Consider the following 18,988-nt stretch of genomic DNA (forward strand, 5'->3'; position numbering starts at 1 on the left):
TTGACGCTCTAGAAGATTCTATCCTTAAATGACGGTTCACCCACCTTCTACAACAGCCATCCACCTTCTACAACAGCCGACTTGCATGGTAGCGACCATTATTCGATTTAGGTTTCTGCAGCAGTCACATCCCCATCAATCACCAGACGTCCCAAGTGGTGGTACGATCGGGCGGACAGCATTGGCAAGTCTACCAATCAAACATCACCTTCTCGATGTAGAAAAACCAGCTTCTTCAACCAGCTTTTCCAATGTTATTACAAAGGCAGCTACCTCGGCCATCCGAAAAAGCAGCAGCAAACCAGGAAAGAAAGCGCTTCGCTGGTGGTCTGATAACGCCCGCTCGATTTCTAAAGCACCCTGGAAAACCGTGAGACTTTCAGGGCCTGAGAGCACTTAAAAGGCTCCTCAACGACCATCCGGGGAAAGAAGATAAACTCAGGATTTACCGAGCCGTCAACATAAAATGTCGTTCCACCATTAGGACAGCAAAGCTATTATCATGGGAAGAATTTGTCGATTCCATGAATCCTTCCCAAACCTCGGCAAATGTATGGGGGAAGATTAACGCTCTAAGCGGTAAAAGAAAAATCATGCCGATTCCCCTGGACATCCAAGGGTCAACGATCACCGAGCCTTCTGTGGTTGTCGAAGCCCTAGGAAACTACTTTGGTAATCTAGTCAGCTTCGATGCATACGATCGAGTGTGCCGCGGAAAAATCTCTAACAACCAATAATTCACCTTATCCAATTTCTTGATTCCGGAGGACCATGGCCCCTCTCAGTTGAATTGCTCCTTCAACTTTGAGCTCGGATCTAGTTCCGGTAAATCCACCGGCCCTGATGGCATCGGCTACTCTCTCCTCCCCCTCAGAGGTAATGCAAAACTGTTAGAGCTAATTAATAGTATGTGGCACCAGCGCTCATTTCTCTGGGAACCTGATCGGCTTCCTTAAAAACTTTCTAATACATCGATATTAGAAAGTTTTTTAGAAACTTTCAGGGTTGGAATATTGATTGACCGTAATCTGCAATTTAAGGAGAATATCAATGCTGTCAGGACAAACTGTCGTTCCCGTCTGAACATCATTAAAACGATTTCCAAGCCACATAGGTCCAACAATCGATACGTGTGCACTATCTCCAATAACGGGTACGTGTGCACTATCTTCGGTTTACTTCCATCAGTTCCGCTATCGAGTGCCCGCAGCCATCTTCCGCAAAACGAACTTCAAAACTAACGCTTCAAAAACAGCTAGCTGGAAACGATAGGGTCGCTCTTTTTGATTAAGCAGATAGAATCTTCCACGAGATTGCCAATTCCAGTCTTCCCCTATGGCTAGCAGTTGGCAGCTACCCTCTCTAAACATAGACGTTCTGATAAAACAGATCTTGTGGCGATGACTCTATGGTGCAGATACGGAACATACTGGAGCTTCTGCGGACCAAAAACCCAGAACATATACACCGTTACAGTGTGGCTCTCTTTACCAGCGTAGAGTTGGTATCGGCATCTCGCGCGCTGATGTGACACTCTGTCAAAGTCTTCCAACTGAGTGTTCGGATTTCTCTGCCGAAGCAAGGGCTATCTTCTATGCAGAAATTGGATTACCGATTCCGCAAGCGTTCTATCAGCCTTACAGTCAAAGGGACAGGCCATCCGTGGATACAGAGTAATCGAGCCCATACTCCTGCAACAGTCACCTGTACCTGGACATTGCGGTATCCAAGGAAATGTGGCTGCAGCTTTTTTAGCTGATACGGGACACCAAATGTCTCGCTTTACCCTCTTCGTTCCGCCCCCAGACTTAAAACGCTGGGTTACTTAATCCGTCAGCGTCCGCGCAAATGACATCGCTTCATTGGAGGCCCTAATTTGCATTCTTAACGAAGCCAGACTCTGCTCACATACGTGACGACTCTACAACCTGAGACCCAACTCCATCCACTTCAGAGAATGTCTTGGATTGCACGACCGGTGGGCTTCCAGAAGACCCGTCCTTCGGGGGTAAGCCATCCAACTAACGTAACTTCATACGCAACCGCACCATCGTTTAAACCAACCTGCAAGAATCTTCACGACTACACGACCGGTGGGCTCCAACGTTAAAAACCCACAATGGTGAGACCCCATAGTTGGGGTCAAAAGTTGGTCCCTCGGACCATCCTTTACTCCTTTTTCGTGAGATGTCCATCTGGCATTCCCAGTCAGGTAAAGAACTAGCCATAGGTAAATGTGCTAAAATTCACCTTAATAAAGAGCTAAAAAAAATTGGAGGCATGCTAAAATGAATCACTTACCCTCATTTAGCTATGCAATCCCCCTTACACTAGCGTAGTAGTTGTACTGTCTGAAAATTCAACAAATATATATATTCATACACTGTCCTCTCACTGCTAACGTGTCCGAAGTCAGTGCTATCATTGCACTATGGGACAGGGACGCAATCTGGCGGGACAAAATTAATAACTCGGTAACGAAGCGTTTCCGGTATTTGGTGTCTTCGGAAAAGTTTTTTGTTACAACGAGGACCATCTACTGGCATAAACGGATAGTTCGTAAATCGTCCGCATAGGTGGCGCCACAATCTAACTTTTTACTGTGATGTTCTAGAGACTTGGCATGTTCTGCAAAGTTGTTCATTTTGATAAAATAAACAACTCTCTCAAAGACGTCAAAATTCTACAGCCTACTGTTTTCGAGTTATTGGCGAAATTAGAGAAAATTAGTGAAAAAACGATTTTTTTCACCGAATTTGACATTTTTCCTAAGAACCATGTCATATAATATTTTTTGCTGTTTAATATATAACAAACGCAAGCTCTGGTGGAAAAATTTTAATAATACGACGCATAAAAATTAAGAAATTATGGAAAAACCTGAAAAATAAAGCATTTTTTGAACCTTAATATCTCCAAAAGCGCAAAAAATCGCAATCTCAAATTTTCAGACAACATAGAGCAATACTTGATGAAAAGGATGTCAAAATTCCAGAGAGGTATATTTTGGTGTTTTTGAGATCTATCATTTTTTTTACAATGATTATATTTCTCCAATACTGTTTATTTTCATGAGGAATCTGAAGGGACGATCGACTTCAAGAAATAACGAGTCGTGGAACAAAAACTTTCATAAAACCGTTTAAAAAAGCCATCATAGTAGCCATGAAATTCAGTTTAATAGCAGTTCCTTGAGTTGATATCGAGTAATGTAGATGAAAGTGTAGATTAAAACTGGGTACATAATTGTTTTTTTTTTTTTTCAATAATTCAAATGATATAGTATGCCATGAAAGACTTGGTCATGTGTCAGTTAATTGTTGTCATCATGCTTCGAGATGAGCAACTTATTTTGTGAATGTGTTACTTTTAACACGGAAAATCAAATTTTAGAACATATTCATGTCGATATCTCTTAATACTAAAATTTCAGAGCGCACGATCTCTTGTCCGGAGCTTGTAGATTTGTTTTAAAGCGGAAAGAGCGTTGATTCTTGGATGTTTCGAAACAGAGGATACAGATCAAAGGTATCAATTTGCAGATTCCTTCAATTTTGAGAACTGTTAGGTTGTTTAACCTTAAATATGTGTTTAATCACCGGATTTGCTTAAATTTTGAGCTTTCGGAAAACTGTGACAACGAATTCAAGATGCAATCCAAAGCCAGCTTGTACTGTGAGCAGATATAATAATTTTATGAAATAATAAAATATATTTTTCTGATAATTTTAACATACACTTAAATATTTGCCATGACAATATTAGTCGCGTAATGGAAAGAAAACCGTAAAAAAATTAAAAAAATCTCAATAACACCAAAATATACCTCTCTGGAATTTTGACATCCTTTTCATCAAGTATTGCTCTATGTTGCCTGAAAATTTGAGCTTACGATTTTTTGCGCTTTTGGAGATATTAAGGTTTAAAAATTGCTCTATTTTTTCAAGTTTTTTCATAATTTCTTAGGTTTTATGCGTCGTATTATTATTTTTTTTTCCACCAGAGCTTGCGTTCGTTGTATATTTATCAGCAAAAAATATAAGATGACATGGTTCTTAGGAAAAATGTCAAATTCGGTGAAAAAAATCGTTTTTTCACTAATTTTCTCTAATTTCGCCAATAACTCGAAAACAGTAGGCTGTGGAATTTTGATGTCTTCGAGAGAGTTGTTTATTTTATCAAAATGAACAACTTTGCCGAACATGCCAAGTCTCTAGAACGTCAAAGTAAAAAGTTAGATTGTGGCGCCACCTATGCGGACGATTTACGAACTATCCGTTTATGTCAGTAGATGGTCCTCGTTGTTACAAAAAATTTTGCCGAAGACACCAAATACCGGAAACGCTTCGTTACCGAGTTATTAATTTTGTCCCGCCAGATTGCGTCCGTGGCCCATAGTGCATTGTGGGTCAGAAGATTCTCTCCGCTGGTGCCCTTTGAAAACTAACTGTCTTGTCCCCAGTGATCGACATGTTCTACTCCGACTGGGAATTTCCCAACTAAGAATAATCTTTCCGAACCTGATTCTTCTTTTGTCACCTCGACATCCTCCACATTTCGTTGCCGACTCACCAGTACATCCTCAAATAACTGTTGAACGCAATGTTAAGGTGAAGGTTCATTGAGCACGTAAACATAATGTTGCCACCCACTCGAGCCACCCGCTAAACCACCCTCTCGAGCCACCCAACAAGGCGGAGCACAATGTTATGTGCGTCGGCCAAAAATAAATCATCATGTTTCATGTATACCTCCACCAACAAAATTATGTAGGTAGTGTTACTTGCACACGTTTCATATTGTTGTTTATTTCATATTATTGTCGATATGAATTCATCAACAACTTCATAAAAACTCAAAATCACAACTTTTTTCATTTGGAAGTGAAAACATGTTTTTTGACCAAAATTATAAGCATTTTTTTTCTCCCCTCTTCTCTCGCTTCTCACGGACGGAGAAAGTTGCCATAAGTATGCATTTGAATTCTACAGTCAATTGTACTGTATAATATCTTATATTCATTTTTGCTGTTAATTTGCGTCGTACATTGTTTTTCTCACGTACAAAAATGTTTTGCTACACTTGTGACATTGTACACCTTTTGAATATTATGAAATTGTAAAATACGTGGTTGTAGCAAGTGTATGAATATCCAAACCATTCTAATTTCAAACATAAAAACTGGCATCACTTCCAATCAGTGAGAACGGCGCATCCGAATCATAAACAATGTTGGCTCAGTGAATTCGCGTTCCGGTGCTGTTTTCGAGCACAAATTGACTAATATAAGTGATTTATTGCTCCCAGGAGCATCGTGCGTGAATAGTCAAAGTATTTCAAGTATCGCATTAGATTATTGAATTGCTACGGTGAGTAGAAATACGATTAAAAGTGAGTTTTAGAACGGGCACCGAAAAGCCAGCAAACAATATCTCGGTGCGTGAAGAAGAAGTGATTCGGAAGTGCGTGGTATTTTACAACAAATCAAAGCCAAAACTACGTATTTGCATTCAAAAACTGGTGATTTGTGAAAAACATATTATGGAATGCTTTCAGTTAAGAAACCACCGCTCTACAATAAGGTTAGTAACTTCAAATAATCATTTTTTATGATCGCTCTCCAAAACACTGTGAGGAGTGTGGGAGGAGGGAGCGGAAAGCGAAGGGGGAAGTAAGGTGCCATACTAGAGGCCATTTTGGTACTCATGGGGATATGTCCTTAACGTCGATTGAAGTTCAAAATACTCAAGTCTAAGGACTTCGACGAATGCGTCCTTCTTCAAGATAGTCGTTTCTGTGGAGTTTAGATAATCACCGGGAAAGGAATGACCCTCCACGCGATGCTAATACAACTTACCCAGGCAAATGTCGGATGCCAACCAGCTTGCTGTGATCAATTCTATTGTCACTCTCCAACGTAGTGGATTCTATGTCTCACATTCTCCCTCTGCTCCAAAGAAAATGTAGTCAAATTTCGAAAAAAAACCATTATGAATGGACAATGTTTTCGGAACATATTTCAAAATTAAAAACATCCATTTGTTTTGTTCATCTTTATCGCCTTTTTTTCGTTCTTTAGCAGTATTCATCTATTCGCGATCTTTACGACATAGGTACGACACACCAATCCTCGGATAGTTAGACTCGGTGCAAAATGTTAGTTTTAAAAAATCTCTTCTTATTAATTATTTTACTTACACATTGAAAAAAAACAATTCTTTTAAATATGGCTATTGTTGGTCTACAGGCTTCTTATATCATAAACTATGCGTTTTTCATTTGGCATAGAGTTGTTTAACCTCCTAATACCCAACCCCGCCTTTAGTTTGTGTTGTGGGCTTCGTAGCCATGCGGTTAGCGGCGTCAGTCGGTTAGGCATATTGTGCAACGGAGTGTGGGTTCGATTCCCGCCCCAGTCGGAGAAAACTTTTCGTCAAACGAAAAATTCTTCATTGGTCCACTGGTCGTTCCGTGTGTCCGTTGTCTAATGTTAGTCATGTTCAATCTGTGCAGCCTCTGGCTGAAGATGGTGTAAATTGTCTTTTTTAGACGGGGTATACTTTGGAATTTTGTTTATTTTTTCGTAGCTCGGAAATCAAAATGATTTTATTTTTGGCTAAAACCTTGACTCATAACACGCATATAAGAAAAGTTTTTTATGACTTTTGAAACTTTTTTGTATTGTTGAAAATTGTTTGAAAAATTGTATTCTTATATAACCTACAAATAACCGGGGTTCATTTAACGTGTGATATAAAAAATCGTACCTTTTATATTTTTCTACGATCAACCTATCACAAAAGAAGAGCTTGGTTCAAATAATTTTAAACCTGTTTTTCCGTTAAATACACGGAAAATAAAAATTTTTCCAAAAAAATATTAAAAATTTAATTTTTTTAAAATTAGCGTAAAAATTTGAATTTTTATTATTGCCAAAAATCAGTAACTAGAAGAGGCTTGAAAAAATGAAAAAGGGTAAGGATGTTCAAAAATAAAAATTATAAAAATCAAAAACCGACATCCATAGATTTGCGAATAAAAATAAATTATTGCCCAAAACGTGTTTAGAAAGATTTTAGATAACTAAAAATGATATTCAGATCGAAAATAAAAATTTGGGTATTAGAGAGTTAAGATAGGAACTGGTATATGATACATACAGCTATTTGGTATCCAGTCATGAGATCTAATAAACCATTGAAACAGTTTTACCGTCTCGTCATTTTTATTTGGTTTTTATGAAAAATGTCAATCTATTGCGAGACAGTTCCTTCACGGTAAATAATACGCTATAATCGTCCGACCTGACATTTGCACCAAGCAAAACAACAAGATCGTCGAAATTTCGGTTCTCGACCGGGGCGCTTCTTTCCTCACGGAAAACGACATGCTATAATCGTCCGATCTGACTTTTGCCCTGAGCAAAACAACAAGATCGACTAATTGTCGCTTCACGGCAGCGGACATTGCTGGGGTTCGTCTTCCCCCCTCGGCAAACAACACGCTGTGAGCGACCGATCTGACATTTGCACCAAGCAAAACAACAAGATCGTCTAAATTTCGAACAGCGGACATAACCGGGGTTAGTCTTACCTCACGGTAAACAACACGCTATAATCGTTCGGTCTGACATTTGCCATAAGCAAAACAACAAAATCAGCGAATTGTCGCTTCTCGGCAGCGGACATTGGGCTCATATTCACCTTCGGCAAACAACACACTGTAAGCGTCCGCATACCACTACTTCTCTGGTTTTCTCTTCAGCATTCACTTTTTTTTCACGAGCGTAAAACGAATCTGACATGGGGGTCAGAAATGTTCACTAGACGAACATTAAACTGCAGTCTGCACTTCTGATTTCTGCTTTTTCGCTTTAGAATCGCTGCAGGGTGATTCCTCCCATTGATAAAATATGAAATAAATACCAGGCATCTTTCTGCAAATTAGTAGAAAGCTAGTAGGATCGCCAATGTGGAGTTTAGATAATCACCGGGAAAGGTATCACCCTCCACGCGATGCTTATACAACTTACCCAGGCAAGTGTCGGATGCCAACCAGCTTGCTGTGATCAATTCTATTGCCACTCTCCAACGTAGTGGATTCTATGTCAATCTGTTATTCGCAAAGTTCTGATTCTACCCTGCCACCAATGCAGAACCAGCTCACTTAATGATCGTTGACGGTTTACTCCTCTTTCTCCTTCTGTCGGGTGTGAGATCACTGCGTCCATTTTTTAGAACTATTGTGATACACCCTTTTGCTTTTACAAAGACACTCAGTGGCGAGAACGCCACCGGAATACTTTGCGCGGTGACTGAACTTCTAGCCATCTGCCATTGATGGGCAGAAGTCCTAAGTTGCAGCATTGTGAATCCCCCAATCTGGTACGATCAGCCTGATAAAGCCGACCACTTCCCTGGGAGATGCGTTCCAAACATCGGCCGGCTCCAAAAAGGGTTTGCCAAATATTTTGAGTCTTCGTTGTATATGTGCACTGCAGGAGCAGAGGTGTTGAGAGGTTTCGCAAGTTTCACTACAGAAACGGCAATTTGGGTTTTGGATGGCTCCGATCATTTGTAAATGGTATCTGCTGGGGCAGTGTCCAGTTATTAGACCGGTGTAGGTGCTGAGGTCCCTTTTGTTGAGACCAATGAGTTTTTGTGTTTGTTTTGAATTGATTGTGACGAATCTTTTGGACTGATTCGCATTGGAAACTGTTTTCCAATTGGATATAATTTGACTGGACAACCAGCTGTTCAGTTCAATATTTAGTGAGCAGTTTGATATGCCAAAGAATGGCTCAGGACCAATGAATGTATTGGCCGATCCATTCCTGGCCAGCTCATCGGCAATTTCATTACCCTCTAGGGTAAGGGCTAGGGCTTTTAGAGCAAGAACACATCCCCACACTAATTTTGAGTTAAAATTGTAAGCTTTCAGAGCATGAAGAGCTGCTTGGCTGTCGGAGAAAATACAGATTGTGGCATTTCTGTAATTCCTCTTTACGCTGAGCTGCACACATTCAATGATAGCATACATTTCAGCCTGAAAAACTGTAGGCCAAGGTTTTTATAATGACAGGTTTACTGATCTAAGCAGTCAGTGGGTGCGCGGTGTGGTTAGCTGCGGGGAAGGTGGAAGTGACAGCTGGCGAGCTGGTTAGCTGGCAGGTTTGTGTACTCTGTTCTTCAATCTACCGTTTCTATGGAATTGATAGGGGTTGTTTACTGCTAGTAACAGCAGTTGAGTGAAATTTTTCTCGCGCGTCCATGAGCCTTTTTGTCGCGGCTTGAACTTCAACCAGAACAAAGTCGCCAGCTGTCACTAATTGTTTCAAAATGGCGGAATGAAGAATCTGGCAGATTGGATTACCTCCCTTCTAGATACCTTGCTGTAGGCCACTATCCGAGAGGGACAGAGATTTTAGTTCTTGGTCCGTGCACTCCAGATCCAGAACGATTGTTCATTCTCGATCCATAAGTGTAGAATTTGATTGAGCCTGGAGGAGTACTTGGTCCACCTTCTTGCCACTCTTGGCGAGAAGGAATGAACACCGTATATGGTATATCATAATTCACAACCATTTCCATCCAGCCACTGCATTTTTCTACAATTGGTTTTATAGAAAATTCGTTTAGTATGCTTAGGTAATCGGTTAAATCACCTGGCAGAAGGTTTACTCCTCTTACACTCTCCAGTCCATATTTCTTGCTAGCCCAGGACTGTTGAAGGTGGAATTAATGATAGACTATCTTCTTTCCCAAACTTCGATGGCAAGATAAGCATTGAGATTTGCTAAGGCTTCCAACGGACAACAGTCTGTTGCGAGGGTTTGGCGATTCCCCCTTTCGATAGAAGTCGTCGGCCATGACGACTGGTCTACTATCTATAAGCTCTTCCGTTGTTAACCTGTCTAGCCTACGGTTGAAATGTTTTAACGGTCATCGAGAAGGTGTTTAGGAGAACGTCACTCAATCCACACTGCTACTTTATGGGCAACCTCAGTTCTTCCTCATTTATTTCAGTTTACATTGGAGGGGAGCAAGGCTTTTACTTCAACCTAATCTCCCATGGTTTTTTTCGGTTAACTCTTTACAGCTTATCCTCTTTAGCTCAAGGAGCATCTGACCATTACGCAGGTTTTCGCCTAGCTACTTGACTCCAGGATTTGTTCACCTAGTGCGTAAATCCTCCATGTTAGAATTGTCGTTTGGTCTAACCTTGGGTCTAACTATGAGCGCTTCGCCCTTGTTTCATCCTGTGATGAATTTACGTTTTTAGGATAGATACTTCCAAACGCACACTGTATTGTTGCAGTGGCTACAAAAGATATGCTTGCTGCTCCTGCTCGTGTAGCTTGTGTAGAACATAATCGTCAACCACCATACGTAGTCACCTTTCGGTTATCTATACAAGTAAGGACGCCATGCAAGGGTCCTCACGATCCCTTCCTTTGATCGTGTTTAGAGCCGGCGGCATAAGTCGGGAAGGGGTCATCCGAGCCTACTACTCCAGAGACCTACTCGCTACTACGAGTGCTGAAGTCGGCCCAGCTAGTCCGAGTTGAGGATGACTTTCTGTTCACTGGCACCCGAATACTCAGAACCGTAATGAGATTCAAATGGAGGGTAACATAGGGTGCACCAGTGCCTCGCCGACCATTTTCCGATGCTACAGTAATGCGAACTATTCGGAGTAGTCTCCGAATTGACCCTAGTCTACACCAGATAATTTCTACGACGACGAACGTTCCTCCGATATGCTAGCTATACTACTGTACGGTGGTGCTAAGTAACCGTCAGGTGTCAAGATCAGTCTTGTGATTTCGGATGAATTCTACATGACTACCGTTCTACTCGGTGTAGTCAGTGGTTATAGTCTATACAAATCATCCAGATTATATCTGGTCTTCACGTTATCTCCTCTGCAGCAACGAGCTAACGCTTCCTCACAACATGTCTAATCGTAGTTTCCTCAATCTAGGAAATCCGAGAAACATGTGCAATATGCGCCGTGTGGGACTCTACGTGTCCAAATCTATTAAGATGCTTCCAGAAGAATCTATAAAATAATCTGAAAAATATATTTAGTAGGTTGTAAAACAAGTGTAATTCCATACTTTCACGTGGATTACTCTTCCCTACACTCCCAACGCACTAAACTTTCCACTTTCTACCTACAAACAATTTCGTCCTTCTGTTGCCTTCTGCTGCGAAACGCTATTATCCATGGAAGGGTATCCTAGCGGCAGTCAGTACTTTATCTCTCGGTGCCATGTAATGGCAGGAGTAAGCCAACGCACGCGTAATCACGAGATGACGACGGCAATGATGGTGTGGTGATGATGATGGTAGTGGTAGTATGTAGTACCCAGTGGGAAGCAAGCATTGAACTTCCCCCCCAAAATACATCATCCAGAGGTGGTTGTTCACTAGTATTATCATCTCGAAGAGCACTTCTTTGGGCCAAAACGTATACGAACAGCAACAGTAAAACTCTGAATAATGTGATTACTTTGAACCCTCTGTTGGATGAACAATGACAATTACTTGACTTTCTAAGAATCTTTTGGATATGGACAAGTCATGAATTACGTGAAAGTAGAAAAATTTGTTATGCAATATTTCAGTTCGTTAGATAATAGCAACTATTTGTCGCATAGGTTTTCAAAAAGACCTATGTACCAATGAGAGATTTCTTCAATTCTCGTACACTTTCGATTATAACAATGCCATATGATAAAACTTTTGGGAAGTTTTCCACTATGGATCGAAAGACAATGTCCTTGGCTAGCGTTTCACACCAAAAACGCCACAGAAGACGTTTATGTGGCTCAGTGATTGATCAAAGAGAAAGTAAACAAAGATAACCTCCCAATATTCCTTTCGAAAAGTTACGCGAGAATTTTTTGAAGAATTGCAAGAATTTTTTCAAACCACGCATTTTGGATAAGCATCATTCGGAACAAAACTGCCTGCAGAGGTAGCGAATGCTTAGGCACAGCCAACTTGCAACCCGTGGTTGATTTCCAGAGTTGTAAAAGCATCGTAAACCGAATCCATGTTTGTCTAGTGCAGGGCTGCCCAACGTACGACCCGCGGATCGCATCTGGCCCGCCGTTTTTATTTTGTCCGACACCGCGAAACGTTTGACAAAGGCTGGTTGATAGTTGGAAACACCAAGGCTAATCATTTCAAACCAATCAAAATCTTATCAACAACTTTCAAAAATTGTTGTGCAGCTCTTTTTTAAAGTATTAGTAATGAGATAGATAAAGTGAAAAGCTTTTTATTAATTGGGTCAACCTTATCGGGGTTATATGAACCATTTTTCCCACCAACGTATCATTCTTGGTTGATATATTTTATAAATGTTTCCAGTTGGCATATTTTCGTGGTAAATGGAAAAATGCCAAGGTGGAAACCAATTTGGAAACCGGACAGAAATCCTGTCGAAGCTTCAAGCTATCGTGCAATCAGCTTGCTTTCTCCGTCAGTGAACTTTTTGAAAAAAATCATTTTGAAGAATCATGGTCCAGAACTGAAAATTCATTTTTTCAACCACTCATCAACTTTTACATGTAACGAATTTGATTCGTTTCAACAAGTTTGAAGGTTATTCTACTGGTCTTGCTCTTCTAGACATATCGGAATTCCAAATCTGAAAGATTCCTTGTAAGATTTTTTTGTTCCTCAAGGCAGTATTCTGGAACCAATATTATTCAATATTTTCACATCTGACTAACATGAGTTACCTCAGGGATTGAACTGCTACGGCAAATGAAATGTAATATGGTGGCTTAATTTAGTTTTATCAAATAAGGATAATAGTATTGCCTAACATAGAACACTATATATTCGAATTGTTACTAACAAAGGAAATTGTTTTTACAATTTGGCCCGTGGTTCAAAAAGTTTGAGCAGACCTGGTCTAGTAGCAAACGAGCAGTAGCAACACGCAGCAAGCCAGGCACGGGAAAATCGGAGTTTCCACCATAACAAAACCCACCGACCGGAGAGAGCGTGGTTCGGAGTCGCAAAAGAGCGAGCGGAGCGAGCAGAGAGAAAAACCAAAATGCAATGCATGCAAAGGCGGCGGCGGCACGGCAACCGAACCGAACGGAGCCACAAGAAGAACAAAAGCAAACTCGACCGCCCGGACTCGGCTCAGTCAACCGAAGGATGTCGCCGAACGCGGACGAACGCAAAACCCGATCGCAGTGTGCCGTGTAACGAACTAAACGAACGAATCTCCACCCCTCGCGAAAGGATACTCAACGACGCTGCTCTTTCCATTGTTTGCTTCGATGGCGGAATGGGGTGTGGAAAATTGTATGTAGCCTCGTGGTGAGAACAGTGGGTAGATCTCGCATGTGATTTGTGATTTATTCTACACTGGAAGAAACCGAGCCGAGCAGGACTTTTTCTGCCACCATCTCTTAAAGCTCACCAAGAGGGCGACGTGATAAGTGAATCAAGTGTACGAGAACGGAAGTGCTCCCCATTTGGGAGAGGAAACAGCATAGCGGGGGCGCACAGCGTAGACGTAGTGAAGCGTGTGCGTGTTTTTAAGAGCTTATTGATTTTTCGTCCACTACCCCGAAACTCGTTCCGTCTCGCTCCCCCTGTCTCCACGGGAAGGAAGCTACACATAAGTGTAAAGTGTGTGATTTGCCAACCGTCGCGTACCAGATATCTATACCAACGTAAACCCAGATGACGGTGTAGTTTTGCAATCCTTTTTTTCCGCGACGACCAACGTGTGAGTGTGTGTTAGTTAATGACGTCGAACGAACGGGTTGTGAACTTCAAGTGATGAAACTAGTGAAACCTGCTTACAGACTAGAACGCGAGGAAAAATCAAATTATCAAGTTCGTCCATCCATGCAACAAGGATAATCGCGCAAGGGTGGAAACTAGTGTGCATATGTGTTTGAGTAGTGGTGGCGATTACTATCTCGGGAGGAGCCACCAAAGCCGTAACAGTGAACCACCAGAAAGCCGGCAGCAGCCAGAACCGGGCGAAAATGCTACTGTTTCAGATCCTAAAGTATTGATTTTCAAGAGAACCGTTATCGCACTCGCTTGTGTATTTCTCATTCAAAAAACTCATAGTCGTAATTTTGTGCTTTTTTTTTGCGCTCCTCTGCCTCCCCTATTGGATCACCCCGATTCCTTTCGAGTGTGTCTGTGTGTGTGCTGATTTTTTTGTTTATGTTTATGCTACCGAAGCCGCTTGCATAGAATCTATAGATAGATAGACGTGATAGACACGCAGGTTTGCTCTCATTCAAATGCGATTGCATCGAGATCCGGCCTCCGAACAAAGCTAATTGGCAAGAGCATGAATTGATGGACCCCCATGCGAAAATGTGGCGCTGCGAACGATTCCGGGGCCATTTACTGTGATACTACTGCCCCTCTTTTTTGTGTGATTTAGTTTCTGTTATGGTTTGTGCTTGAGTCGGACTTTGAACGGTGAATCCAGATTCGGGTAGATCGAGTGTTCGGAATTGGCTTGAACTTTGTGGAAATCGCAGCCGGACGACCCGACTGTTTGTAACGCAACACGCAAGATGATTATTTGTATCTCTGGATTCATCATTGGTGGAAGGTAGAGTTTTATTTTCGTTATGCTTAAGTTAGTATTTAAGTATATTTTAGTTATGGTTTCAGTATATTTTCTAAATATTTTTTTGTTAAATCCTAGTAAACTATACCAAACATCGTATTCAGTAGAATTCTTCAATCGAAATGAATGAATAAAACTTAAATTCCTCGCGGAAGTTTACCAAAGGATTCATGCAGCAATGAGAGAAATTCTCAGAGAGATTCTCTCCTCTCTTGCTATCTTTTTATTATAACAGTCGAATACTAAAACTTTTGGGAAGGTATCTTTGGTTAGCGTTTCATAAAAAAAAACGGAACAGGAATGGTTAATGTGGCTTAGTTATTGATTAAAGAGAAAGTAAACAAAAGGAGCCATACGCAATTGATGGATTCAGGTTTTCAGCAATTGATGGACTTTTCATTTTTTTTGCAATTTCGAAAGAAAGCAGGAAACTAAGCAAAGTTCCGATTTAAAACGGTTCGATTTAAGTTTTTATAATATAATTGTATACTTTCGGTGCTGTTTAATTGAATTCAATAGGTTGGATTCGACACTAATTGATCCATAACATAGGCGTGATGTTACATTTGATACAAATTAAAAACAAACAGAAGTATGAATAACACGAATATTTAACACGGTTTGCTAAAAACAAGTTTTGCTGAACAATTTGCTTAGTGTCATTTTGCATATTAGATTATGTATTCATGAAGCATCCTAAGATATATTCTTTATTCCTTGCAAAAAAATACTTCAGGAGTTATTTTTGCATTTTTTCGGGCTCATTTTCTTAGTTAGATCTCAGGAGCTCCAGTAAAAGTTAACCTACAATTTATTCTGTAAATCCTTGAAAACTTCTTCCAGTAGAATCTGTCGAAAAATAAACTTTTGAATGTATGCGGTAACATTTCAGGACAATCACTGCTAGAATTGTTTGATGAGTTCCCGAAAATACTCCTATACCTAGTAGAGCCACTAAGTTGCCAAGCAAGCTCCTAAAGGAGTTTGAGAGGAAACTGTATGTGAACTATTCGAGCATCTTTTGAGGAGTCTGAGTAGAAGCTTGGAACAAAAATACAGGATTGAACAGAGCATTTGCCGTTTTTAGGACAAAATAGTCAAATTTAAAGGCTTGGATATTTTTCTTGGTGTTTCGCGGACTCCAGGTCTAATTTTGGACGGATTTTGAAAGAAATCTCGAATCTCGATGGAAACATTCCTGGTAATATGTAAAGTTCACGATTGAACAATTCTTCGTTAATTCTCAACGATAACTATGTCTGGTTTTCTGACATCTTTAGAACATAACCTCAATCATAGTGGATCTTTGTAGCCCCTTAGGAAGACCCATAACGAATACCTTTTCGATTCAAGAAGTCCGTGAATTGCATTTAGAGCAGAGACTTGGACACTTCAGACGAACGAAAGGAATCATGGAAACTTTGGAAAAGAAAGCTCTCGGTTATTGATTGTGGAATTGCTCTTAGAGAACTAAGCTAAGAAGCAGCTTCCAGTATAAATGTAATGCCAATAAAGAGGTAGCAGTACTAGCAGTTTACTTAAATATTTTTTTTCCGTTGTAAAAATAAGAGAAAAAAATATGAGCATTACTGGTGCTTATCTGTATGCGAGCTGCATCCGACTGAACTATACGTCCAGGACACAAAATTAGGACCGTTACGTGTCGCACCGCTGTCTCGCACTTGTCAAAGTTCCCTAATAAATCCTGACACAGCTTTCACACTCACTTGGGACAATCTGGAGAATGTAAAGCTCGCACATTCCAGCGCAGTCTTCCGGGAGGTGGGAAGGTTGGCTTTGGCATCCCAAAAAATGAGAAGGGATGCCTTCGAACAAAGGGAATTTGTTTCCGTCGCGTCGTCTTCTTCATGAAAATGGACTCGGTCTTGCGTCACAAGCGTTAAAAGGATGTTGGCTGCTCCAAACAGCCATCAACGTTGATAAATGATCATCAGTTTGTTTTTCCCCAGTTCATAGATTACGAATTTCAATGGAACCTTCCACATCCCATGTATAGTGGAAGTGAACTCAGGAAGGGACGACCTCAAAATGGAGATTATCAATATCACCTGCCAGCTCCAGTCGCTTTTATCCGTCGATAGCGTCAGCTATTACCCACATTGGGGATGTTTCCCAGCTGGTTCAATAAATCGCAAGTCATCGACATGCTCGTCGGATATTTGTTGTACTATAAGCTAGCAAGAAAGCAAGCAAGCAATGCTTTCACCATATCCGCTCGAGCTGAAAGTTATGCTTAAGAACCGCATTTGAATTTTGCTCGCCATACCATCATCATCGTTTTCATCGCCTTCATCTAGTACAGGGAGGTTTCGATTTTGACAACATGGATACATTTGTTAAGAACTCTCTCAGAATGGAGAAGTTTTCCAATTCTATTATTTTCCTTTCAATTGAGGTGATCGGTTAGTTGTGTTTGATCCTTCGACCTGTCGCGTGTTGTTCGCGTAGTGAAATGAAACAGCACCATGGATCGTTAGCAGTGTTTGATCTATTGATCGCGTTGCTTGCTCCTGCGTTGGCGAGTGATGAACACTTGTTCGGCGTACAATGCGATTATCGAATTATTTCGCGATACCGATTAGGCGTGATTATATCATGGATCGCATCACCAACCATTGGTGACTCCCAGATCTTTACCTTATCCCACTAACCCAATATCCTATCCATGACAGCTGTGGAGATGCAGAGGTATACTCGGTCTTTAGTAACAACGGTTGTCTAACTAATATTCCTTCCCTTCCCTGATGACCATAAGAACGTGGCCGGCGCCGTTATTGACTTTTAATATTTGAGCTCTCGATTTGTACACATTGAAGAATGGTAAGCTAATCCCAAGCCCCATTCATCAATTCCCTGTGCAACTTCGATTGTTTTGGTCAATCATGGAGTAGCAACTACGAATTGTACGGTCATCTATGCTCATGCTCATGCTCTATTATTTTCCCTTCAATTGACTTTTGTGACAAAGGAAACGATTGAACGTCACATGAATTTGAATATGTTTCAAACGGGGCCAAAAAACGTAACCAACCTGTACCGGCATCATCGGAGTAGTTCAATAAATATTCCGACAACTGTTCGCCTAGAGATAGAGCGTGTAAGAGAGCCACTTTCCTCTACACATCGGCACTGATGGGGAAATTTGACAGGAAATGGTTTTCCTACAACGGAGGAGCACAAGGAATCGACGGAATGTGTTGGTGGCGTGAATGGGGTTATTCCCCGGTCGGAGCCAACCCGTCAGGATGTCCTGATGGGAAAGTGGAAAATTATTAAAATGAAGTTGCCGTTTAGCTCTCCGGTGGTTGAAATGAAATATTTCAATCGTCGTCGTCTTCGCCTTAGAGATAAAGAGATATGACGATGAAGGTAAAAAAAACGAATGTCATGCTGCTTGACGATAGTATAATCTTTAGATCACCTTTGCATAAGTAACATTCGTGACCGTTTTCGAAAGGGAAGTTTAAGAAAACTTCTAAGAATGAATGTTTTTAAATGTTTTTCATGACTCTCTTTGTGTAGAATTTTATAATGTGTCTATTTATTAAATTTCAACAAAAGTTCTTCCAGAGAGCTTTGTAAGTTTTGTTTCAGTAAATTGTATAATTATTGCAAGAGGAACTTCTTAAATCAAACTTCGCAGAGTAGTTTTTGTATGAAATTTGACAAGTATTTGAATGACAGATTCATCGTTATTCATCCACTTCTCCTAGCCTATTATAATGCCGTGCCCGAAACAAAAGGAAGCAGCATTCAAGTAGGCACTGTATGCAACGGAGCGGTTTGGCTGTGTCTGCTCTGAAAGAGCGGAGCTGCATGTGTGCCGTGGCGCGCAAAGCAAGGTACGTGTCAAATGTTATAATAACACCGAGAAACGAACAAAGGAGTATAGAGGAATCGGTTCGTACTTTCAATAGATTCAAGAAATCTTGAGAAATTTTTAAAGATGTTTGTGGGGAAATTTCAGAAGAACTTTTAATTGATAAATCTCGTAGACAACTTTGAAATATTTTCTGGGTTATAATGGATTATATCCGTCAGGAATATAGGATATACTTAAAAATTACTTAAAAGTGTGTCTTGAAACCAACTCTAGTAGCTCTTAAACATTTTTCGAGAAGAATTTTTAGAAAAAAAAATCCTGGAAACTTTACGGAAGTCGATTATAAAAATAGGCATTTTGAATAAAATCGGATTGAGAATGGAATTCTGAGGAAACATCCGGGCATTCCTGGAGTTTTCAGCTCTTTCAATGAATTAGTCGTAGAATTTTTAAATTTATAGAGTGCTGGGAACCGTCATCGTTGGCGCAATAAACCAAATCTTGAAAGCAGCT

At 40.6% G+C, this 18,988-nt stretch overlaps 1 protein-coding gene across 10 annotated transcripts in view; it reads left to right on the forward strand.

Annotated features, from left to right (window-relative positions):
- The window catches only part of LOC5567245 (IQ motif and SEC7 domain-containing protein 1), a 645,474-nt gene that overhangs the window by 570,141 nt on the left and 56,345 nt on the right, over window positions 1-18,988 (forward strand). Inside the window, exon 1 of one of the 10 annotated variants that reach the window (XM_021855204.1) lies at window positions 13,166-14,613. The exons of 8 other annotated variants lie outside the window; for them this stretch is intronic. In XM_021855204.1, the coding sequence (XP_021710896.1) occupies window positions 14,576-14,613 (38 nt within the window). In that variant the 5' untranslated portion in view covers window positions 13,166-14,575. Of the gene's footprint in view, window positions 1-13,165; window positions 14,614-18,988 lie in introns of those variants that run through there. One more of the 10 variants, XM_021855205.1, reaches the window with a different exon arrangement.

Source organism: Aedes aegypti, chromosome 3 (assembly GCF_002204515.2).
Source record: "Aedes aegypti strain LVP_AGWG chromosome 3, AaegL5.0 Primary Assembly, whole genome shotgun sequence".
NCBI lineage: Eukaryota > Metazoa > Arthropoda > Insecta > Diptera > Culicidae > Aedes > Aedes aegypti.